Here is a 26,315-nt window from a genome sequence, read left to right as displayed (position 1 = left end):
CGTGTGATGGTTGGTGCACTGTCAACCACCCGCCACAACCCCCAGACTTTGCTCGTCGACGGAAAACGTTCCAATAGAAGATGACAAATCAATTTACCTGTGGGTACATGTAGCTATATTTTTTTTTTGTTTTTTAAGTGCAAAATGTGTTGAAATTCATTTAAAAGGCCATCATTCGCATTTTATGCCGAATTCGCGTTGTTTCGCAATTTCGAATGCATGAAAAATGTGTTTAGAACATGCCACTGTCCATACATAAACACTTTTTTTTGCAACAATTAGCATTTTTCGGTGTTATCGCGTTTTCGAAAAATCAAGGTCCCTAGCTATTACTTACATAACATGAAATAGAAACTATTTTATCGATGTTAAACTGGGTAATATGAAAATTTTTGTTTCAACATTTTACAAAATAAGCACATAACGTAACACAAATAATAGACTCTACAATGTAATTTGATGAAAGTTAGTAAATCACTTTAAGAGTTTCATGTCGGCCGCAGACTAATCCCAAAAGTCTATCCATGTTGTTTTTGATTTGAAGTTGTCGTCCAAGCCGGTAGATGGTGCCAATGACTTCCACATTCGATTTTCCATAGGCCAGTGCTCGAAGTCGGAGGGAATGGTATCTCCATAGTTATCAAAGTTTTCACAAAACATCTCCCCAGCTGTCTCATTGTCACCGTGTTTAACCACAGCTAACCCCAAAGCTCGACCAAACATCCCCCGAGCTGACGTCTTCCATTTCAAGCGTTGCCATGGGGCTTGATAAATACCCTTACCTAGATATTGTTCTTGTTCAGGCTTTTAATATCTGCATATTGCGACATTGTCGTTTCATCGTTTCATACATTTCGCATGGTTTCATAATTTCTCGTGGAAACGTACGAGCAGAATGTATTTTGACCAATACCACACATTGAACAGAGCAAATCCTAATGGAAAAATTATTATCGCTTTCCTGTCAACTGCATTTAACTTTCTGATCTTCGAGTCCACGAAATTCTCTGATTCTTCATATTGCTGATTTCTTCCCAGCAGGTGGGTGACGGTGCCTAACGTTGTGAAGGTAATCTTCTTCGAGGCAGCAGCTTTGGATCCTGTTGATCGCTTGGACGTTCCTGCTGCCTTCACTTTGAAGATCTTCCAGTTCACCTTCCGAAACTGTAGGAAGAAACATCATATTTTTAAAGGCAAAAGAAGGTTTGAGGTTTACCTTAGTATCCAGTCGCCCAGGCATACAAGCAAAGTTTGAATAATAAAGCAGGTACTTTGTACAGTCACGGACAATTCTGGGTTGTAACGAACCCACTGAAGGCAAATGGATTGGTTATAATCCGACTGTACTACACTCTTCCCGGGAATCTCTGGAGCAAATGAATGAAAACAAGTCTTCTGCGCAAGTAGTGACTCGAGAGGACTCGAACAATGAACGGGTGGAAGGAGAAATGAGTGCATGGAGGTGAAAAACGCGGCCACAGCTACCAGCCGTTTGCAGCAGCTCGCACTGCTTTGCTACGCCCACGGCTTCTTCCTTCTATGCAGTTATGTGTGGCCAGGCTCCAAAGATTCTCGAGACAGTGTGTAGTAGACAATTTTGTTTTTCGGAGGATAACTAGTTTACATACATTCAACAATACAAAATCATCACCAATCTTATAATTCACAACCATGTTATCTTATTTGGTGAAGTGAATAGGAGTAGTGGTATTGACTGTATTATAAACCCGAGAAAGTATGAACCCCCCTCAAGCAGATTTACCTACACTTAAAACAAGCTCAACATGAGCATATGAGCTTTTTGTTCTAGTGTGGAACCCCCTCTAATCCAAGAGTTTTGTAAAAAATGCCCTCGGGAATTTCTCAGAAAGTATGAACCCCCTCAGATTGATGTGCCTACACTTATAAAAGGCACTTCTGTGAGATTGTTGTCCATAAACTTGTTAAAAATATGCTCTTCATGATATTGTATGATATAGGCGAGTTATTCAAGAAAAATAGGCAAGTTATTCAAGATCTAGAGAATGGCAAGAGATTTTTGAAAAATTATAGAGATCAAAAGTTGCATCTTGAAATGCCCATGAGAAATCACCAAGCCCCATGTCTCTAGCATTCATGGTTCCGAAGATATTAACAATTTTGTTAATATTGCACTTTTCAGAAAATTCTATTTATAGAACAGACATAAATCAGAGATTTGCAGCTTAAATATTGCATATAACAGGAAAATTATAGAGACATAAAATATAGAGAATTATGCCTAGAATATGTCTACAAAATTTCAAGTCTCCAGTATTGATAGTTTCTGAAAAATCTCAAATTTAAAGAAATTATCGATTTTTTAACAAAACTTCTAAACAGCCTCTAGATTTCAAATATGCAACCCCCATGCTTCTATCTTGAAAAATAGGCAAGTTATTCAAGATCTAGAGAACAACAAGATATTTTGAAAAATTTATAGAGATCAAAAAGTTGCATCTTGCTATGCCCAGGCCAAAGCAACAAACCCCATGTCTCTAGGGTTCATGGTTCCGAAGATATCAGAGAAACAAAATTATTGATTTTTTCCAAAATTTGAGTATGTTGCTCAGGGGGCCAAGCAGTTGTCATGCATATGGGAAAAACTTAGCTTCGGCTCATATTAATCCAAGCCGGGCAGTTCTCAACCGGCCTGAGAATCAATATATTGATTCTCAACTGACCCAGTTCTCAAGCTTCTGGAAATCAATATATTGATTTTGTTCTATTGCCTTCAGCAATTCTATTAGCAGCTCCTGCAGTCTTATTAGCAGTTTTATTGCCAGATCAATACTTGGAGGAGCAGTTCCTCAGATTCCCGCATGGAGCTATCAGCATCGGTTCAATACATTAGTTCCTCAAATTCCCGCTGGAGCTGTGAGCATCGGGTCAATACATTAATTCCTCAAATTCCCGCATGGAGCTATGAGCATCGGATCGCTGTGAGCATCGGATCAATATATTGACTTCCAGCAATTCTTATTAGCAGCTCCTGCAGTTTTATTGCCTTGATGGATTAGTTCCTGAGAGTCCCGGGGGCATGGCGCTGCGTGTTGATTGCATGTACACCTAGCAGAAAAATGGGAGGTACGCACAGGAGAAAATACTCCAGCTATGCAGAATCACCCCCATAAATATAATTATCCTAGGATCAAAATTAGTGACAGAATAGAGAAACAAAAATTATAATAGGGCTTGGATATAGCTACCAGCCATTATATTTTTATTTTGAACACAGCACTTAAAACTAAGCCAAGATGCACCACCCCCACCCACCCCCACCCCTACCCACCCCCACCCCCACCCACCCCCACCCCTACCCCCACACACCCACACCCACCCACACCCACCCCCACCCACACCTACATACCCACACCCACCCACATCCATACATATTTACTTCCCGGCACACTTCTATTGCATCATGTTGTGCAATATTAATTGATTAAATGGTTATGACATAATGTGCTAATGTGGTGTTTTCTAATTAGCTAAAGCAAGCAAGGTATTGATTGGTCCAAAAAGACTATATAAGCCAGGGCACAGTGCAGATTCTTCACCATTGCTGGATCGGCAGTGGAACCCACATCGCGGGGGATAGAACCTGAACAGGCTCCACCAAAGTATAGGAGACTTGAAGCATATAATTTGGCGGAATAACCCAAGTAAGGTCATAGAGACAATATACACTGATACAATAAAAGCCAATTTTTGGCAGGGGGGTCAAAGTGGTTCCTAAATACAATATCTCAAGAACTAATTGACATAGAGCTATGCAGTTTTTTTGTCTGCACTGAACCCATCTGATATTTTTTATTAAGCATAGAATTTTGATCATAGAAACAATATACACTGATACAATAAAAGCCAAATTTTTGGCAGGGGGGCCAAAGTGGTTCCTAAATACAAAACTCAAGAACTAATTGACATAAAGCTATGCAGTTTTTTTGTCTGTACTGAACCCAACTGATATTTTTTATCCAGCATAGAGTTTTGATTTGATTCCCAAGAAATTGTATATAAATACCAAAGCCAAAAATATTAAGTGTATACACACATATACACATACACACACAGACAGTATAGTGCTGAACCCAACTGATATATTTTATCCAGCATAGAGTTTTGAATTGAATCCCAGGAAATTGTATATAATAAACAACAACAAAAATGCCAAGTCAAAAATATTGTAACCAATGCAATAAGAATATATCCAGCCCCAATTGGGCTAAGCACCAAAAGATTTGTAATCCGGACAAATACAGAACTCCCACAAAAATTTGCCCCAAATGCAATAGAAAATATAACATGGAATATTTCACATATAAACATAAAGATACTTGCTCTGCACAGTCATCAACATTGCCCCCACAACCATCCACATCTGGTCTGAAAAGAAAGCACGAAGCACCTCTTAATGCTGGACCTGCAAAGCAGCCACGCCATGCACCCATCCATAGCAGTTTTAATGCCCAACTTAGGGATTATCGGTTTGTATCAGAGCCAAGATGTGGCATTGAGAATGTTTTGAACAGTATAAATCCTGATCTGCAGGCAATTCTAAATGCACAAAATGGCTCTTATAAGCTGTCCCTCAAATTGTATACTCAATATAAGAAACCAAACGGCACAAAATTTACACAGCCCCACATAACAGAAACTGTACCGGTATATTCAAATGCAAATTCAGACACAATAATAAGCAGGTTGATAGATCAATTGAATATTAAACACTCTGAATTTGCGGCAAAAGAGTCTGGATGGAGCCTATGCGGCTCTCCACACAGGCTCTATGTTAATATTTCTGAATTCAGCCCATTACAAGGATCTACATATCTGCCATTACCTGATAATATTAAAAACAGAAGAGCCGTGGTCAATATAGAAAATACCGACCAGAAATGCTTTTTGTGGTGTATATTAGCTGCTTTGTTTCTAGTTTCAAGACATCCTGAGAGAATAACTTATTACAAACAACATGAACATCTTTTTGACGATGCAATGAAGGGTTTAGAATATCCAATGTCTGTTCAGAATATTGATAAATTTGAAAAAAGGGCCAGGGATATCAATGGCAAACAATTATCTATTAATGTATTTATTTGTTCCACTGGCAATTGCTTGATAGAACCTCTCAGAATCAGTACATTTGATGATGATTCTGCTGTTCCGATTGATCTGCTCTTAATTGAAGGGGATGGCACATATCATTACAGTCTGATACATAATCTTGAAGCCTTAGTCAGAACACAATTAGACAAATCCAATACAATATTCAAGTTGTGCAGAAGATGTTTAACTGTATTTTATGGTCAAAAAATGGTGAATGGGGTTCGGGAAGAGAGTGCAGAAATTGCAAAAAACAAGTTAATTGAGCATCTGAAATACTGTGGGAACCATAAACCTGTTCATATGGTGATGCCCAATCCAAGTGAAAATTGCAAATTCAAAAAGTTTGAAGCCTTGTTGGAACACCCAACATATATTGTCTGTGATTTTGAATCAAACCTCAAGCCTCTTGCATTCTGCAATCCAGATCCTGAAGAATCTTCAATTACACCATACCAGCTACATGAACCTTCCAGCTTTTGTTATGCGATTGTACAGGATGGTGTTGTTAGTAAAGAAGATTCATACATGGGACCAGATGCCATCAAAATATATGCACATAGAATAGAAAATGAGTGCCGTGACATAGCATCTAACATCTTATTAAAATCAAAGCCCATGTTGCCTTTAACAGAGAAACAGATTGAAGATTTCAACAATGCAGAAAAATGCCCGGTATGTGATTCTGAATTTTCAGATACAAATATCAAGGTGAAACACCATTCTCATACAGATGGTAAATTCTTAATGGCCCTGTGTAATAGCTGTAATATTAAGATCAAGAGACCAAAATTTGTCCCCATATTTTGCCATGGAGCATCCAATTATGATTTCCATCATCTGATCAGGTACGAGGGGTTTGAGAAGCAGAATTTAAATATTTTAGCTGAAAATGATGAGAAATATATATCTATTAGCAAGATAATTAAAGTTAATGGTGTTCCTATTCACATAAGATTTCTTGATTCTTACAGAATTTTATCTGCTAGCCTGGCTACACTGGCCACTCAATTATCTGATGATCAATTCAAAATCACATGTGCATTGTTTCCAAATCAGGACCTGAAATTAATTAGGCGGAAGGGTGTATATCCATATGACTATGTTACAGATTTTTCTAAATTTGATGAGTGTTCTCTGCCACCACAAGAAGAGTTTTACAGCAAAATCAGAGGATCTGGAATCACTGATGAAGATTATCACCATGCCCAGTTGATGTGGAACAATTTAAAATGCCAGACATTTGGTGATTATCACATGGCTTATTTAAAACTTGATGTCACACTCTTAGCTGATATACTTCAGGCATTCAGAAAATCTTCTATGCAAAATTATGGACTGGACCCAGTGTATTTTTACAGTGCCCCAGGCCTAGCATGGGCTGCAATGTTTTTAAATACTAAAAAGCAATTGGATCTGATCCAAGATCACGATATGTACTTGTTTATGGAGCAATGTATAAGAGGAGGGATGGTGCAATGTTCTCAGAGATATGCCAGAGCAAATAACAAATATATGCCTGATTATGATCCAGAATTGCCATCAAATTATATAGTGTATGTGGATGCAAACAGCCTCTATGGTTCTGCCATGATGCAAAAACTGCCATATGCAGGGCTTGAATGGCTCGAAGATTTCAATATTGAAGGTTTTAAGAATTTTGATGACAGTAATTATGGCCTTTTCTTAGAGGTTGATCTGACATTTCCTGATGATTTGCACAACAAATTTTCTGATCTGCCCCCAATTCCTGAGGTTCAGTGCTCACCTGGCTCTAAACAGAAGAAGCTCATGATGACACTGGAGCCAAAACAGTGCTATGGCATATATTACAAAAACCTCCAGTTCCTGATGAAACATGGTGTTCAAGTAACCAAAGTTCGAAAAGTCTTAAGGTTCAGGCACTCAGAATGGTTGAAACCATATATTAATACAAACACGGAGCTTCGAACATCTGCAAAGAGCCAATTTGATAAGGGCTTGTTTAAATTGATGGTCAATTCTGTATATGGCAAAACAATTGAAAATGTCAGAAAACATACCGATGTTAAAATAATTACTGACCCCAGTCTGAGCAAAAAATTGGTTGCAAAGCCTAATTTCAATTACAGAAGAACTTATGATGAGCACATGGCACTTTTCAACATGAAAAAAACAAAGATCAAGTTTGATAAACCTATTTATGTAGGGGCTGTGATATTGGAATTGGCCAAATTACATATGTTAAAGCTCTATTATGATGTGTTGAAACCTTTTTATAAGGATCGTGTAAAATTGATGTACATGGACACGGATAGTTTTATTCTTGATATTAAAACAGAAGATGTTTATCAAGATATGACCCAGCCTGAATTGTTTAAATATTTTGACACCAGTGAACATACAAAGATTCAACACCACCACAACAAAAAAGTGCCTGGCAAGTTAAAAGATGAGACACTTGGTGATGTTATTGTGGAATTTGCTGGGTTAAGTGCCAAGATGTATAGTTTTAAAACATGTAGTGCTGTTGTCAAAAAGGCCAAGGGCATTGGCAAAGTAACTGTGGAAAAAGAGCTCCAATTTGAAGATTATAAAAATTGCCTCAAATCATGTAGCACAACCAAAACATCAGAATCCAGAATTCAGAGTGTGGATCACTTGCTGACTAGCAATATTGTAAGAAAAGTGGCTCTGGACCCACATGATGATAAGAGATGCATTTTATCATGTAGCATACATACTTTACCATGGGGTCATTGTGATTTGAAAAATGGGAATCAATGCCCAATTACAGAGCATGATTTGGAATAAATAAACATGCCTATGAACTTATTTGGGTTTAAAAAACAAGGTATTATGGACCTGCCAACACCACAAGCCTCTCCTGATATGCTGTCTAAACTAAGTGGCTTGTTAATTATTCATCTGAACAGCATACTTACAGATATTGATGATGAAACAGGCAAAACATTGTACATATTTAACAATAATTTAAATCATTACCAATTACCTGTAGGTGGGCAATTGCAATTTATTACAACCCCTGAGGGTGATGTTAAAATTTCAGTAGGGAGAAATATTTACAGAATTAAGCACTCAAACATGGTTTCTGGCACTGTTTATACTGTTTCTGCTGGTGACTGCTTATATATTGAGGTCCCGGGATCATATGATAAGCTTATACCCTTTTTTATAGAATTAAGAATCAGATACTCTATAATAAATAACCAATAAAACAAAAATGCCTAATGATATATTTGGCCATACAAGACATGAAGATCACAGTGATGAGATTCTGATGCTTGATGTCAGAGTCAAGAAATTAAGAAGTGATTTACAAGCTTTACAAACCACACTCAATGCCAGTCTTCAATTAGAAATTACAAATTTGCAATCACAATGCATGGACCCTCTTCTTAAAATTGATTCTGAACTCAAATTGCTGCTTCAGAAATATACTGATTTGGCCACATTGGATAATTTTCAAAGTTTAGAAGAGGCTGTAGCAGCTCTTCAAGCCAAATTTAAGACCCAGGCCACCAACTCTGAGCAATTGAAACAACAATTGGAAGAGCAGATAAATAATATCCAGACACAGCTCCAAACAATTGTCAAAAGCATTAAATCACAAGAAGATTTTGATCTAGTGATTTCCACTCTAAAGGAACAGATTCAGTCACTCCAGATACCTAATCTGGACCCTCTGAACAATGCCATAGCCGAGGTTAAAGAAAAAATTGAGACACTTGAAAATTTTATGAACAATTTGCCATCTTCTGATGCTTTGAATGCAATAACTCGGAGTGTAGCAAATATTAAGCTGCAACTTGAAACATATGAAGATTTTGGAAAAATTCAAAGTTCCATAACTCATCTTGAAGGTACAATAGCAGCAGTGCAAAGTGATTTGGCAAATGTACTAGAATCTCACCTGCCCGGTATTGTAGATACCCTTGTTAGTGTCCAGCAACAAATCACAAAGCTTGAAAACCTCAACACTGAATCTGAATTATCTCATTTTCATCACTTGATTGATGATATCCAAACAAAACTTGAAATTTTACAACAGTCCACACCCTCTCAGGCAGATATAGCCCTGCTCCAAAATGCTATGCAAAATGTGGCTGATGCTTCTGAATTAAACAATGTGAAATTGGCACTTGAATTTTTACAAAATACTGTGTCAAATCTGCCTACATCACAGGAACTTAAAAATATTAAGAGAGCAGTGAATAGGATATTGAAATCAGAAGATATCAAGAATATCCAGGCAGAGATCAAACATCTCACACAGACAGTGGCTACTCTTCCAACAAATCAACATATTAATGAACTGCATGCCCTGTTTGAGGATATCAGAAGACAGGTCCATGATCTTACTGCTCAAAATTCAAAATTGGCAATTGTTGAAAATTTGCAACAAATTGTAGCTAATATCAAGCAACAGCTAGGGACCATGGAATCCAATCAAGCAAATGCTCTGTCTGTTTTTGCCACCCAGCTCCAAGAAATTGTGCAACAATACAAGAAACTTGCTGTGGACATAAAAATTAAGCCAGGCCATGATGATGTTGTTAGAACTATTAATGAGCACCTTGAATCTGTAACAAGCAGATTGCTTACAGCAGAAAAAGAAATAACAGGCATAATCGAGAATCCTAAGCACACAGTAATTCTTGAATTGAACAGCATCCCCAACAGAGAATATGATTCTCCATTTACACCAGGTGGCAAAATATATATGCTGTCCCCTGCACAATTTTATTACCAGTTTTTTGTTGGGGGCACATTGAGACCAATCAAGATCAAATATTGGCATCAGCCACAGGCACACCACTACCCTACATTATCAATAACAAATGCTGATAACAAAGTGAAAGTCACCAGTGTAGAATTAGAGGATTTTACAGACCCCAATACATTAGAAACAGCCTATACCGAAGATGATGGCACTTTGGAATTTAAAATACATATTGGAGACAAATTATATTTAGAAAATCCTGCAGTATCAGCTGCCGAACACCCCATAGTTGCAATATTCTTGTTTACATATTATGTCTAGAAAAATTATTGTTGATGAATTACACAGACAGGCCAGACATAATTTTAAGAGACTGCCAGTAGTCACAAAAGGCATAGATGATTTATGGCAGAGCGACTTGATTGAAATGGCAAGTGGCCAGTTGAAAAACTTAGACAAAATCAACAAGGGCTACAAGTATCTACTTACTGTGATAGACACATTTTCAAAATTTGCCTGGGCTGTGCCACTCAAATCCAAGACTGGAAAATGTGTTACAGAAGCTTTTAGGACAATCATCAATCAGAGTGGAAGATCCCCGCGCTATTTGCAAACAGATAATGGCAAAGAATTTTATAATTTAGTGTTTCAACAATTTATTAAAAGCCGGGCAATACAACATTATTCAAGTTACAGTGATCTCAAAGCCTCAATTGTAGAGAGATTCAACAGAACCTTAAAAAATCTTATGTATAAACAATTCACACTTCAAGGTAATTATAAATGGATTAATATTCTTCCAGAACTTCTACATAAATATAACAACTCGGTCCATTCCACAATCAACATGAAACCCTCTGAAGTAACTTCATCTGATGAGCAAAAATTGATCAGCACTGTTTATTATCCTAAATATCAGCCAACATCAAGAAAAGCCAAATACAAGGTGGGTGATCAAGTAAGAATAAGCAAATATAAGCACTTATTCAAGAGAGGCTTTACAAGAAACTGGAGCACAGAATTATTTACAGTGGTTCAAGTTAAACCTGGGACCCTTAACACATATATAATAAAAGACCACCGAGGAGAAATTCTCAAAGGCAGGTTCTATGAACAAGAGCTCAGCAAAACTAAACAGCCTGACACATATCTCATAGAAAAAATCATCCGCAGAAAAGGCAACAAGTTATTTGTCAAATGGCTGGGTCATCCGGAAAACAGCTGGATCGATGCAAACAAAGTGATAACATGAACACCTGGGATGTTATAAAAAGGCTGCCAGAACCTGAACAACAGAATAAGAGAAATGGCAAATTGCTACCTGATAATATTAGATGTCTTATTGTTGGGCCATCTGCTTGTGGTAAAACTACACTAATGGTTGATAATTTTTTATTGGCACCCAACTTGTTAGACTGGAAAAACAGGCACTTGTATATCTTCTCTAAGAGCTTGGAACAATTAAAATATCAGCAGCTGATGAAGCTATATGATGGATTGGATATAGCCACTTTTGAACCAGATGTTAAGCCACTTCATGAATGTCTCGATAATTCTGTTGTTGTGTTTGATGACATTATACTGGATAATCAAAACAAGGTTACAAATTTCTTTACACAGGGCCGGCACAAAAACATTGATTGCTTCTACCTGGCACAGACTTTTTCAAAAATACCGAAGCAACTGATCCGAGACAACAGCAATTTTATATGTGTGTTTCATCAAGACCATACCAACCTCAAACATATACATGATGAATATGTAGGTGGGGACCTGAGCTACAATGATTTTTCTAAATTTTGCAGCAGGTGCTGGAACCAGGACAGTTATGGGTTTGTCACAATTGATATGACAAGAACACCCAATAGTGGCAAATACAGAAATAAAATCAACAATTTTCTAGACGTTGAAACGTATATAAATAACCATGAAAAGGCCAATTATTGATGATCTTAAATTAAGAGATTATCTTGTAAAAAGATTTAAGGGATGGAAATCAGAGAACCGTGGAATTTATGAAAAACACAAACAAAAAGAACAGCCTGTAATTGATGCTATTAATAATTTAGGTAAAAATATCAAAACTGTTACAGAACAAAATCAAAACTTGATCACAGAGCTTGTACCTGTAGCTGCAAGGAACATATTAGATTATCCATTCACCCCACTTTCCAGTATTCATACACCTAGTCCTATTGCTCCTAGAAGAATTGAAGCTACTCAGGATCCTATTGAATTGGGTCTTCTTGCTCAAAAATATTTAACCACACCTAAAGACAACAAAGATGAGGTGTTTGGCTTATATGCTGACACAGAGCGTGATGGTAGCATCATACATAGAATTGGCAATTTCAGAGTGACATTTATGGGAGATGATATAATTGTATATTCAGAATCTCGTCTCGGAGAAAAAGGTGCTTTTGTTAAGTATCCTGGAACACCTGGATTGTGGGAATTGATGACTAGGAAAAGACCTGGCAGCTATACAGATCAAGATTATGAGGATTACAAAGAAATATTAATAAAATCAGATGCTCTATACCAGAACAATGATCCCACACAAAAAAGAGTCAAGTCGAGCAGTGGAGCAAAATACAATAATTTAATCAAGCCCATATGGTCACAAATTAAGACAGGCAGTGGGATCAAACAATACAACACCCTGCCTAAAGAATTTGTGTGGGTTGATGATGTCAGGAAACTTGTAGATAGGTTATTGGTGATAGCTGGGGAGGAAAATGCTGGCAACCACAATTTTTACAATGAAAAAGTTGGAATTATGGACATGATAAGCACAAAATTGTCTAATTTTATAGTAAATGACACTAAGGGGATTGGATATCTCATAAAAATTATTAATACTCTACCACCTAAATTTTGGAATATTTCTGAGGGTCGGGGCCTTGTTAATGACATTATAAACAAGCTGCCATTTGAACTACACATTCCAGGTTATCAGTATTGTGGTCCAGGTACAAAATTGGACCATAGATTAAACAGAGGTGATCCTGGTGTTAATCCTTTAGATGCTGCTTGCAGAGACCATGACATAGCATACAACACACATTCTGATCTTGACAAAATACATGTTGCAGACAAGAAATTAGAAGAGGCTGCATTTGGCAGATTTGTAAGCAAAGATGCTTCTTTGAGTGAAAAAATAGCAGCATTGGGAACCACCATAGCTATGAGCACCAAACAAAAACTGGGGTGGGGGTTGTGAATATGTATATAATAAACCTACAATGAAGGCCAAGGGTGTTATGTATCAGATACCTTATGCAGGTCTCAAATCTCTTAAAACTATTGATAGTCTTTTAACCAAAAAGCAGCGCAAGAAAAAAAATTCTTGTATTGCCAAGGGGCATGGTATGAAATTGTTGCTTAGTACCCCCCAATTAAAAAAATTACAGCAATCAAGAAAAAAATCACATGTGGGGGGATTCATATTTACCATCCCTGCCATCTTAGCTGCTCTCGGGGCTGTTGGGAGCTTGGCTGGGGGATCAGCCGCCATAGCAAAAACAGTAATAGATGCCAAGAAAAATAGGGCAGAATTAGATGAGCAGAGGCGCCATAATCTGGCCATTGAGAAACAGGGCAAAGGTGTTAAGAGAGCCATGAATAAGTTTAAAAAAAACAAGAGCCGCTTACAAACCAAGATATTGAAGCTTTAATCAAGCCACTGGGCATCAAACATTTTAGAGGTGTGTACATGTCTGATTCTTTGCCGGAGCAACCACTCAACAAAGAGTGTGGCATTGTTAATTTGGATGAGTACAAAAATCAGGGCACTCACTGGATTTGTTATCTTAAATATTTAAAAAATGAGGCATTTGTGTTTGATTCATTTGGAGGTGTTCCACCTGAAAATTTAGTAAAATATCTAAATTCACCCAATCTTTATTACAATAATGCCCGTGTTCAAAACTTCAAAGATGTTAATTGCGGACATTTGTGTTTATCTGTTCTTAGATATATGTCTCAAATAAATAAACCATCAATTGAAAATTTTCAAAAGGCCTTGTGGTATCTGAAACATCATGGGGGTATTCCATCTCACCAGCCAAAATTCAATATTGAAACTTAAATTGCATGATGACATAGTGTATCCCAAAACAATAGCTCTCAGAGCATTTTATGGCATGTACCTAATCCCCAATATTACACACCACAACAACACAATTGCAGTTGGGGATGAAAAAATTGTTATTACTCCAGGACAGTATAATCTATCTACTCTAAATGCTCAATTACCCAGAGGTATAGTGTTAAGTCAAAATTCTGTCACTCACAGAGTAGAAATTGTATCTGCTACAGAAACAGTGGATCTGGGTACTATAGGAGAGCTGTTAGGATTTGAGAACAACACAAAACTTGAAGCAGGCATCAAACACACTGCTATGAATATACCCAAATTCTTAGCCATAGAGACTCTAAATATTCACTGTAATGTGGCTGAGGGTATGATCACCAAATCAAATAGCATAGGCACTCACAAACAAACAGGCATCATTGCAACATTCAAACCTAATTCAGAATTCATGGAGCCAATCATCTACAATCCATCCCCAACATTATATTTTCCTGTGTGCCATAATAGAATAGATTATATTGAATTGATGGTCACTAATGAAAAAGAGGAATTAGTTGATTTTGCTGGAGCCACAACAACTGCTATCATAGAGATTAATATTTAAATAAAAATACATACAAGAAGAAAATGGAAAATATTGAGAGTTATGAGCTACAATCATTCCCCCCAAACAGGAGGACATTTGCAAATTTAAATCAACCCAACACAGAGATTGAGGTTGATCTTGATGTAGGGGATGGCTTTATACACCCCCACAGAGCAGATCTATACATCAAGTTTGATGTTGTAAAGCTCGATGGAACAGATTATCCGGCAAATTCAAATATAAGACTTGTAGATAATTTTGTGCCACATCTATTCTCTGAAATTGAGGTCAGAAAGCATGGCGTTGTCATAAACAGAGTGGATTATCCCGGCATTACCTCCACAGCTTTGGCCACATTAAAATTATCCAAAACCGAGGCTTCTTACTACAAAATCGGTGGATTTGAGGCTGGTGATAAGATATTATCTAAGAACCACACAGTGCTGTTCCCTATGCGCCTATTGCCAGGATTCTTCTCAGATTACAAAGATATTATGTGGAAGGGTGGGTTAAGAATCACATTTAGAAGAGCTGCCAATGATAATAATGCTTTGATGAGGTACAGTACAATAAACCCTACAGGAGAAGCTCTGCCTAATACCCTACCAGATGCAGGCAAATGCATTATTCAGACTATGGAGTTAAGAATCCCTGTTGTTGAGTATGAAGCCAGTTATGCTCTTAAATACAAAGCTGATATAATAAAAAATCCACAGGTTCCTCTGCAATTTTATACATATCAATGTGTACAGAAGCCCGCATCTGGTACATATTATGAGTTTGATGCTACAAATTCATTCTCCAGCATACAATACGACATGCCTGATTTTGTAGTGGTGTTGTTTCAGACTGGAAGGCACAATAATCAGGAAAAAAATTCAAGTAAATTTGATAACTGCAACATCAAGAACATATATCTTAAAAATGGCAGAAATGAGGTCTTTCCTAGAGAAAATTACAATTTAGACATGTCCAAGGATGATTTCCTCAAATTATATGAGGCATTTTCGGCTTTCAAGAGGGTCACTACAGGCAATACTGACATGTATTACACACCAGATGAATTCAAAGCACAGAGACCCATGTTTGTAATTAACACTTCAAAAAGGAAACAAGTTGTGGTGAATGACAGGACAAACATTAAAATTATCTGTGAATTCCATGAGGCATTACCTGATGACACCATATGTAGTGTTATTCTCATAGGGGAAAAATCATATGTTTATGATGTAAGAAATGAGAGGGTCACAGAGCAATTCTAGAGGGTCTCTGCATATAATATTTTAATATTTTAGATAAACAAATTGAAGCTGGGGTCCAATTAAACTTAAACTGGAAGTAAATATGTGTGTGTGTGTGTATGTAGCTTTTTGGCTTAATTTCTGGTGTAGCCAAAAAATTGACAAGTTTATGGACAACAATCTCACAGAAGTGCCTTTTATAAGTGTAGGCACATCAATCTGAGGGGGTTCATACTTTCTGAGAAATTCCCGAGGGCATTTTTTACAAAACTCTTGGATTAGAGGGGGTTCCACACTAGAACAAAAAGCTCATATGCTCATGTTGAGCTTGTTTTAAGTGTAGGTAAATCTGCTTGAGGGGGGTTCATACTTTCTCGGGTTTATAATACAGTCAATACCACTACTAATAGGAGAACATTTTTTTTTACTATTTTCAACAACAAATTAAATGATTTAACATTTATTATATTTCTACATTACCATGTTTGTTTATTTATTATACAGTACTAACTTTGAAATAGGTTACCTGTTCAACTCCTTCCGACATTTTCTTGAAATTTCTCACCAAAGATCTTAAAACAATTTAAACAGCTACTTATTAACACGCATGATGCTCGAGCCGGAAGTATCGGAGAGTAAATCTCTAGCTTGTCTCGATTATATAGATGCCTGTCTTGTTTTCGGTCTCGTCTCGATCTTTACTTTTTAATTGTGACATTAACGCCCATCCCTAAATCACTGCTTACGTACCCAATCATCTTTTGTCAGACGGAAGTAGAGCCTTTCTTACTCAGTTAGCTTTGTCATTAACTTCCTAATTAAAATTTCCTTCGGGGGACTAGTAGAAGAGATTATATAAAACATATATAATCAAATACTTACATGGAATTCTTCTTGGAACTTCTCGAGAACATTTTTCCACCATGGAGCCCATTTGGTGAAATAACCAAGATCGAGAAGGGTGGAGAGCATGATCTCAACAATGGTGAGAAATACGAACATCTGCAATAAATGAAGAGCGTTGTCTCAGATATATCTGTGTATAATGTTGGAAAAATTCTGTTTATGGTCATTGCGTTGATCCTTGCGTCTCTTGTGCACCTAACACCAACTTGTTTTTCGTGCAAAGAAAAAAAAATAATAATAAAATAAACTTTTTGGCCGTATCCCAGGTTATTTCAAGTCAGATCCTGTAATATTTGTTGTTGAGAATTGCGGTAGTGATTTCCCCCTCAGTCGAACAATCAACCCCTTCGCCCACCCAGCCAACAAGATAAAGTAGATAAATAAATGTTCTTTATGCCGGAATATACATATTTGTATTGTATTTATGACTGCTCACCCGAAAATATGTCCACCTGACTCCCAGGTCATTTTCTACTGGATCTATTGGATCAACCTCCGTGCCAGAGTGTACAGCACAGCGTGCTACGTCGGCAGGGGTTCCGGGTTCAAATCCCGGACTGGGCATGGATGTTCTTTGTGAGTCTCCCTTCATCAATTTCAACATATCATCACTAATCCCCATCTTTACTGCATCATCGCCTAAACAGCCACATTAATATTAATTAGTTAAGGTTTAAGAAACCTAATTTTTGTTTCATATGGTCATAAATAACAGGTTGTTAATTGTACGTTGTTATTGGAGAGTGTTGGTCTTGTGTTGCCCAAAAAGGTTGTGTTGTTTGTAAGACTCTCTTGAAAAACGAGCTAATAACTTTCGAAAGTCTGTTGGAAACTTACCATGCAGGTGAACATCCATATGTCGATGGCCTTGAGGTAGGAGACTGGCGGAAGAGAGCTCTGGATGGAAGTGAACATGGTCTCAAGGGTGAGGAGAGTTGTAATCACCAACGTGGCCCTTCCGGAGATGTCCTTTGGGTCTATGAAGATGGACACCCATGAGATGAGCACCAGAAGGATAGTTGGGACGAAGGCCTGCCACATGTAGAACTCAAAGCGGCGGCGAAGCTTTACATTAAAGCCCAAGCAAGAGAAGTTACCTGTAAATGAGGAAAATCATCAGGAGATTTGTACAGAACTTGCCATCGGGGGATGGTGCGGCCTGTCTAAGGGGTGTAAAGGTAAGTTCAGTGCCAAAATGATCATTAACTAGGTCTTTGTGAAGAATTAAGGGATGTTGTGGAAAATATAGCAGGTGTTAGGCCGTGTTGAAGATGTGTCTGTGTGTGTGAACAAATGACTGACAATCATAATTTGTGTTTGAAAGTTTATATAGGCTATATATATACACACACACACAAGGTGTCATTTCAATGGCGCCCACGGACCACAGAAACGTACAGAGGGCATCAAAACAAGCAACTTTTCTCAGTAACATTTTTCTCGTCGGTGCGTACTTTCGGCGCTACCGTCGTTAAAAAAAAAAACCTTTTTGCCGCCTGAATGCTGGCAACCACACACAACATTTGATTGCATCTGTGACGTCAGTTCCTACGGCGAAACAGTGCACGGCAGTGTTGCTAGGAACACGCAAATTTTTGGGGGAAATGACAGACTACCAACCACATTAGGAGCTGTAAAACGAAGATAGGAACGCGTCCAGTAAACCGAACATCTAGGGAAGCACAGCCTACCAGCCAGAAAACCAGCAGTCATCCCGGGGGAAGGGGGAAGTGAACCAACGGTACGAAATATGGTAGAGAAACAACGTATCTAAAATGAAGTGGCAATATCGGATTTTGTCTCAGCCTACATGTCAAATATAAGCATCATCAACAATAAATTATATTGGACTTAAAGTTTACATCTTTATGGCTACTTGTGGCTATTTATACCCAGCTAGATGTCAAATATTGCAAATCTCGTTGCAAAGTTGAAATCCATTTGTCCTGATACATGCGTTGAGGTATTGTGGTGCTGATAGCGGAAGTATCCGAGGTTCACGTTACATTATGGCTAAAACACTCACAACCGCGGGTTGTTAGGTTGTTACAACATAATCAATCATCAGGAAATATACTACATATTCACAGCAGTGTTGCAAACTATTACATGTGTATCCGGTACGTAGATAAACACAGTCGTCGGACGGAGAGCTTAATTTACTACTACTTATATCACTTTATTTTCAACCATTTTTGCCCTTTGCCACATAATGCCATGAATATACAATTACATTACGTGTTACTTACCTTTGGAATTTTGAGTTCTTTCGTGTCTATTTTGTCAACTGTTCAGTGTGTCACAGACAACGAGTATCAAAAGGACGAAGTGGATAGACTAAATTGTAGATCCAACTTGGCAACGAGATTTGCAAATATGTGATACTTAAGCTGAGAGAAAATTCGATATTGCCACTTCCATTTGAATTCCTTTTTTTCCTACCATTTTCCTGTTGGGTTACAGAACGTGTGGTAAATTTCTCGTATCGGACAAACGGATTTCGTCAAATTTACAGGAGAAATTACTTACCGAATGCAGTTTCTTTATAGTTGTGGAAGTTCGGGGAAGTGTTTTCTCGCATCGTTCATTCAATTTCATTGAAATGAAAAGAAGAAGGAAATTTCAGCTGTTTGTCCGATACGAGAAATTTACCGAACGTGTTTTCTCGCCTTGTTTTACGGTACATAATTTGGCTGATTGTAGCTATGTCAATTTTCACAGAATATAGTGTGTTCCTGGCAACCCTGCAACGCATCGCTTCACGACAGGAAATGACGTTCAGATGCAACCAAATGTTGTGTGTGGTTGCCAGCATTCAGGCGGCAAACCGGTCCTTTTTGAACGCCGAAACTACGCACCAACGAGAAAAATGTTACTGAGAAAAGTTGTTTGTCTTGATGTTCTCTATACGTTTCTGTGGTCCGTGGGCGCCATTAAAATGAGACCCTGTATATATTGTGTATGTGTGTGTGTGTGTGTGTGAATGCGTTAAAATTATTGGGTGCGTCGGCACATATGGTCATTTTGAACCCTTCAAAGTATACGAGTAAAAAATCCTACATAAAACCCTTACCTTGAAGTTAAAAGAGGGGTGTAAAGAGCCCATTGGGAGAGGTTAAAAGTGCAAAGTTCTAAAGAGACCTGGACAGAACGTATGTAACAAGTTAGAACGGTAAGGAGAGACTAAAATTTCCTCAGAAATGATGTAAAAGGTGCGCTCTTCACAAAAAGCTAAAAATATCTGTTAAAACTCTGTCACCATCTCCCAACACGCATGATAAACAGTTGATAAGATTAATAGCTTGTCTGAGGAAAGTAAAATCGACACATTTGATGATAATATGCCGAACGTGTGTGTGTGTGTGTGTGTGGGAATGTTTGTCGAGCTTGACGTTGTTAATCATATTCCAGGGGATTCTTATAGCATCGTTGTTTAGAACAGCAAGATTAATTTTCTTAAAGTCGCGATGTTCACTAATCTTTGGATTGAATTTCGGAACTTTCAACGAGTAGACAACATACTGTGTATATATAGGTAAGGGAGAAGGAAGAGTAGTACCTGCAACCACTCCAAGTTCCCAGTACACCGAGCAGTCAATCCCTACGACATCCTCTATATCATACTGCGGAAGCCTCATTGCGCTGGGGTCGAACTGCACACCCATGTCCTGGAAAGTCACTTTGGTAGTATCTTGAATCACTGAAAAACGAGAACGGAAAACAAGGGCTTATTGCCAAAACAACTGATTAGCAACGCATATGACTAAAACTTATCAGAGCAAAACGCAAGGAGAAAGTTTCGCTTACTTGACGGATTTTCACATCTGCTTGCGCCAACTACTCACTCTACGCGAACCATGAGCGTCGCCAGAAATTTTTGTAAAGGGAAGAGGGGGTTTAGCCATTGACAAAACTTGAATAGAAACAATAAAAATTATTATTATCGTGTTCATGAATATTATACAATAACAACTACAAGATCAAATAAAAAAAACTATTATTATTATTATATCCTTGAAGAGACTTTTCATTTCAATCCACCAGACGTATGAATTTTCAGCACATCTGTTTTTCATTGTATTTTTATATTTCATACAGTTAGTGTACTGAAATGCACAGTAATTCTACTTTGTTATTAACTTTTACACTTCTCGTTCAAGGAAAATGTTTAAAAGTTAGGAGAAAGTTTTCATTGTATGACCTTTTTTTTTAATAAAAACTCTAATATGTGGAATTTTTAAAACTGTGGAAGTATTTATTCTTTGTTTTAATCAGTAGACTATTAAAACATAGCCTTGTTCCTGTGTTCCAATTTTTTCGATCGAATCAGGTTTTTACTAACTAATTGAACTTTTATTAACCATAAAAATAACAAACTTTCTGATCTTTTATAACCTGAAACAAACTATATCAATTTCAAAGGGGGGGGGGGGGTTACGGAAAGTTCGACCCCCTCTCCCGACGCCCATGACTCCAACATAAACATACGAATATATTGATATGTATTGTCAATTACAAACATGTACTATTCTAAAGATGTTTAAGTATTTGCATTTGTTATGATGCTGCTCAAGTTATGCAGTCCACATCTTGTATCACTTCATCAAAATCAATATTTTGACTTCTCTATTTTTTTTTTCAGTTCAAATGAGTCCAAAACAAGGTAGTGTCTGCAGCCACGTTCTTTTCTGCTGTAACCTCAAAGGAGACATGCGTGTGCCAGCAGACTCTGTCTTTGTTTTATCGTCATTTCATCATGTGTTACGTCTGTAACACATACTGTGAAGTTTTAGCGATTACTTACACAAAAATGTTTTAAGATTAGGTTCCTTAGCATTCTTCTAATAATAAACCTAAATGCTCTCGTAGTTAGGTTAGGTTCTGTTAGCATTAAAATAATATCGCTAAATGCTTTCCAAAAAAAAAAAAAGGTTCTAAATTACCTGTACATTCATTCCCACTAGTCCTAAACTTGTATTTTTTTCGTCTTCATCTGTTCTTAAGATTTGTAACATTCTCTTAGCAGACGAATTACGTGGCAGGAGCAAATTTGACCCTTATTCTCACTGGTGACACGCGCGTGGCAGCAGACTCGGCCCCAAAACAAAGTTTCAAACTTTATCCGTTCTAAAAATGTATCGATTCTAAAAACCTCTTGAACAAAATCAAAACTTAGAAGAACATTATGAAAAATATTTTAAAAGTTCGAAATTATTTTCTGGGTAATTGTAAATTGTCGGAAGTACAAACTTCAAAAAGAGAAGTTACCCACACCGCTAACTGCAAAATTCTTCCTACAACTGAGTCACAAAGTACATCTACCAACTGTGTGTGTGTTTGTCTCCACGTTTAATCCTGGACACCATACATTAAGAAAGATGGATGCTGGACAGGAAAATGCTGCTTTGGAGAAAACTTACTGCTTTCAATTTCCACTTGACACTCTTGTTCATCAAAGGGGTAATTCTGGAAGTCAAAATTACAGTTTGGAGTCGCGAGATATCTGAAAAGAAACAGATTATTGTTCTACAAGCGTAATATTACAACAGCGTTCAAGGTATCTCAGTTAGTATGTAAATTACTTTTCTGTTCAGCTACTCAAGTGTTCGCATGGACGTCCGCAGGATATTTTTCCAGGGAGGTGCAAGCGTATTTTATGGGGGAGGGACAATGAGGCACATTCCCCCCTTCCATACGTGTATTGTCTCCTAAAAAAATGCTTCAGTTAAAAGTTATCATCATCCTTCAACGCCCTTGCAATAATTAACATACATAACTGTGACTGAAAAACACATGTGTGTGAAATGTGTAATATTTGGTACACTCTCATTTTCCGGCAGAATATGGCCCCCCTTTCCCCCCTTTCTGGACGTCCATGAGTATTTGATTCATCTTGCAGTAGCAATTTGTCACTGCTATTGCATAGTTAAAGTAAAAAACAGAATCATTTCCAGATGTTTGTGAGCAATTTTTCACAGAAATTCCCTGGCGTTGCAGCTCAAGGTAGAGAAACAGTTAGGCAAGTTGTACTGAGATTAAGAGAAACAGAACTTACAAGAATTATACATGTCAATCAAAATTTCATCAAAAGATGCCAGAGATGTGTGAATGCAGTTGGAACAACTCTTATATAACACAGGTTAATACTCGTTATGCAATATAAATATAATTGTCTACATACTGAAAATATGTGCGTAAAAATAAGCGGGACGTTACAGATCAGCGCCATGCTTCGCCTCTGAGATCACGCGCTCTCTCGGCCCCGAGCCAAACTGAACGCACTGTACAATGTATAGTTCAGTTGCGTGTCCAAGAAGGCAGGGCTTGATGTTGGGGGGGCATAACCTTCCTTTAATCTAGGATTGTCTTAAAGGAACGTCAAAGGCAGGAGAAGATCAAACCATAGGACTGACTTGACTACCCATGAAGCCTCCCCAAGAAAGACACCTGATTGCTCCACTGAAACAGAGGAAGCTATTTATATCTAGATAAACATTTAGTGCATTACCTGTCAACAACAAAGAAGTACTTGTCCCTTGTGAGAACATAAAGGAAGCCATCGTCAATGTGTTCGTACAACTCCCAGTGCTTCACATTCCGAAAGTGGATCTGAAAGTGAAGAGAGCATGATAAATCTCTAAGTGTGGTTTTGGATACGTCAAGTATTTTCCTTCCGTTTGTGAACTAGAAATTTGTGAATTGGAGGGGATAGAGATTAATTACAGAAAGAAAATAATAATCATGTGGAGAGACAGAAGGGTGGGGGAATATTTTCGGTAGGTGACAGTCGCTAAGTACTCCTAAAGGCAAGCATTGAGCAACATCAGGAAGAATGAGTCAAGTTAGTATGCACTGCTGCCACGACATGCAAACGCCCCGTAGCGGAGTGGTTAGAACATTGTGCTACGACGCCAGGGGTCCCGGGTTCGAATCCCGGCCTGGGCATGGATGTTTGTGAGTGTCCATTCATCAATTTCTTCATATCATCACTCATCTCCATCTTCGCAATTAGCCATCACAAGAAGCGAAGTAAAATAAAGCAATTCAATCAATCAATCACAACATGAAAACCATAATCAACTTTACTTACGTCAGGTTTCCAGAGTAGTTTGGCCTCGGAATTTGGATAAAACAGGTAAGGTTCCGCTCTGTTGTATTGGATTCTACAGTCGAACCATCCAAGCGTGAGGTAAAAAATTACGCTTATGTCCTAGAAGATATAGAAGAAGGCGTTACTAGAACAACCAATACCTTGCTGTGGCGAACATTCCTACCAATGCTCTCACTAGACTACTTACCATTTTCTCTTCTCTAACTTCTGATACAGCCATGAAAGAGATTCCTATTTCCAAAACGGCTGGGGCACCTGAAAGGCAAAATTAGAATTACAGGTCTGGCGGAAGGGCCCAATTGCCCTACCGAAGTGGTAGAGCAGCCACAGGCTGAACTTCACCCATGAATAAAGAATTTCTAATTCTAATTCTAATTCTGTGGAAGACAACGCTCGCAGGAAATTCACACGTTACTTATATAAGTCAGACACTGTGGTTAAATTAAAATTATTATTACGTGTAGTCTGGAAATCAAAGTGAGAATAGCAATAGCAAAATAAATTTGAAATAGAAGTGTGTTTTGTGGACCTTTTAACAAACATATAAGAAATAGACTAATGAGTAATGAAGTTGTATACGGCAGAAACCCGGACACTACGAAGAAATTAGAAAAAGCAACTAGAAGTTTTAGAAATGTGACTTTGGAATATGAAGAATGGAGCGTGTGAAATGGACAGACAAGGTAAGAAATAAAACTGTGTTGGAAATAGTTGGTGAAAGAAGAGCAATGCTAGAAGTGATCAAGAACACTAACTAAAAAGGAATGCCTGGTGAAAGCCTCACTGGAAGGAATGGTTAACTGGGAAAAGGTCTCGGGAAGAAGAAGTATTAAGTGGATCCTATGCTGACATGAACCGCAAGATCGGAAAGCGAGGAGGTTGCAGTGAAAAATCTGCCTATTAAAGTAGAGAACGATGAATGACTGAATGTACTAGAATTATCAGAATCAACATTATTGCTAGGGGCAATATACGTACAAAGGAAGACTACCAAGGAAAAAAAATAATAATTAATAACTATTTTGTGAACAATTTTCTGAAGAACATAAATGTAAAACAGAAGTAAAGCTTTCCTTATAACTCCCCATTTGGCTCTGTATTCCTAAAAAAAATATAACGTCAAAGACAGGAAAAAATGGCAAAATGAGGGCTGGCTACTATAGAAAAGTATACGAATTCGTGAAAATAAAATATGAGGGCAACTATGATTTAAAAGAGAGAAAAGTTGTTTTGTATCTCAGTTGCAACAATGTTCAATACACTGGCGTACACAGGATTTTTTTTCGGGAGGGGCTTGAACAGTAAATGTGGATAGTTCGAGACTTCGTTTTGGATGGCAGGATGGATAATAAAATATTTCGTATTTTTGGAGCTTTTCAGTTGATTAAAATTATATTCAAAGACAAAAAGGTAATCGGGACTCACTTTAAAAGAGATTTAGCATTTACGCATTTTGATTTTTTAAAGTTTATTAACGTATTTTTATTTGAAATTTGATTTTCTCAAAATTTCGTTAGGGGCTGTAACCCCATCAGCCACCCCTCTACGTACGCCAGTGTTCAATGAACATGTATTTTTTGTGTGAACAATGAGAATTAACTAAAGAAAGTTCTTGGTTCGTTGTAAGCGGCTAATGTATAGACAAAGGCTAGGCGGATAAGAATACAGTCACCAGTACGCCTTCCCATTGTTTACCGCAGCACGTTTGAATGTCTCACCTTGTTGACTAGACAATTATTCAAACGACAATAAGCTTAACTATTGTAAAATGTTTTGTTGGTAAGAACAGCTAGACAATCCAGATGTGAATTATCAGGGACATTTATGCGAGGAAGAAGCAGGAAAAATTCCAACCAATTCCGGGAATCGATTATCGAACCCGGATCTCCCGCGTGGTTGTCAGATGCTCTACCGACCAGACCACCACAGCTTGTTGGATGAGTTCCATACTTTGATTATTTCAATTCATTTTAATATATTTGCTTGTTTTTATGTATTTTCTTCACACTTAAAATGTCTCACCTCGTTGACCATACAATTATTTCGTAACTAAGAAATAAAAACATGGTCCCAGAATTTATTAAAAATTGAATGACTAGAAAGTAATTTCGTTCTATTGCTTTCATAAATACCATATTTATGTAGATCTCTACTACTTAGTAGTAGTAGTGGTATTTAGTATTATTAGTAGTAATTCAGCTAATTAATTAATTATAAGTATTATTAATTAATTATGAGTATTATTATTTAATTAAAGTATAATAAAACAATGGTAATGTGAATTTGGAGAAAGTTTTAGAAATAACCCCTCCCTTGATAAAATCCTGCGTACGCTAGTGCACATATACATGATTAGGGCGTTCATTTTCTTTAAAAATTTGAACGTATTAAGCTTTTTTTAAAAAAGAGAACTCGTAATTGTTTTTAACGAAAATTTAAATTCACAATCGTATAGCACCTTACTTACCATTTACGCTCGGAGCTTCTAATTTGTTATAATCGTTGGGAAGGAATTCGTCAGACAT

General features: G+C 37.5%; 1 protein-coding gene across 1 annotated transcript; it reads right to left on the bottom strand.

Annotated features, from left to right (window-relative positions):
* Positions 1-864: 864 nt before the first annotated feature.
* On the bottom strand, positions 865-26,315 carry LOC145984939 (gamma-aminobutyric acid receptor subunit beta-like). Its single transcript, XM_083118361.1, has 8 exons — positions 26,258-26,315; positions 23,978-24,045; positions 23,188-23,288; positions 22,100-22,182; positions 20,239-20,379; positions 17,517-17,776; positions 16,656-16,775; positions 865-1,164 (listed from the first exon to the last, which is right to left on the bottom strand). The coding sequence occupies exons 1-8, from the start codon at positions 26,313-26,315 to the stop codon at positions 865-867; spliced, it is 1,131 nt and encodes a 376-aa protein (XP_082974487.1).

Source organism: Lepisma saccharinum, chromosome 1 (genome assembly GCF_977018435.1).
Source record: "Lepisma saccharinum chromosome 1, izLepSacc3.1, whole genome shotgun sequence".
Taxonomy (NCBI): domain Eukaryota; kingdom Metazoa; phylum Arthropoda; class Insecta; order Zygentoma; family Lepismatidae; genus Lepisma; species Lepisma saccharinum.
The sequence above is the reverse complement of the archived record's forward strand: the minus strand, read 5'-3'. Positions and strand labels throughout refer to the sequence as shown.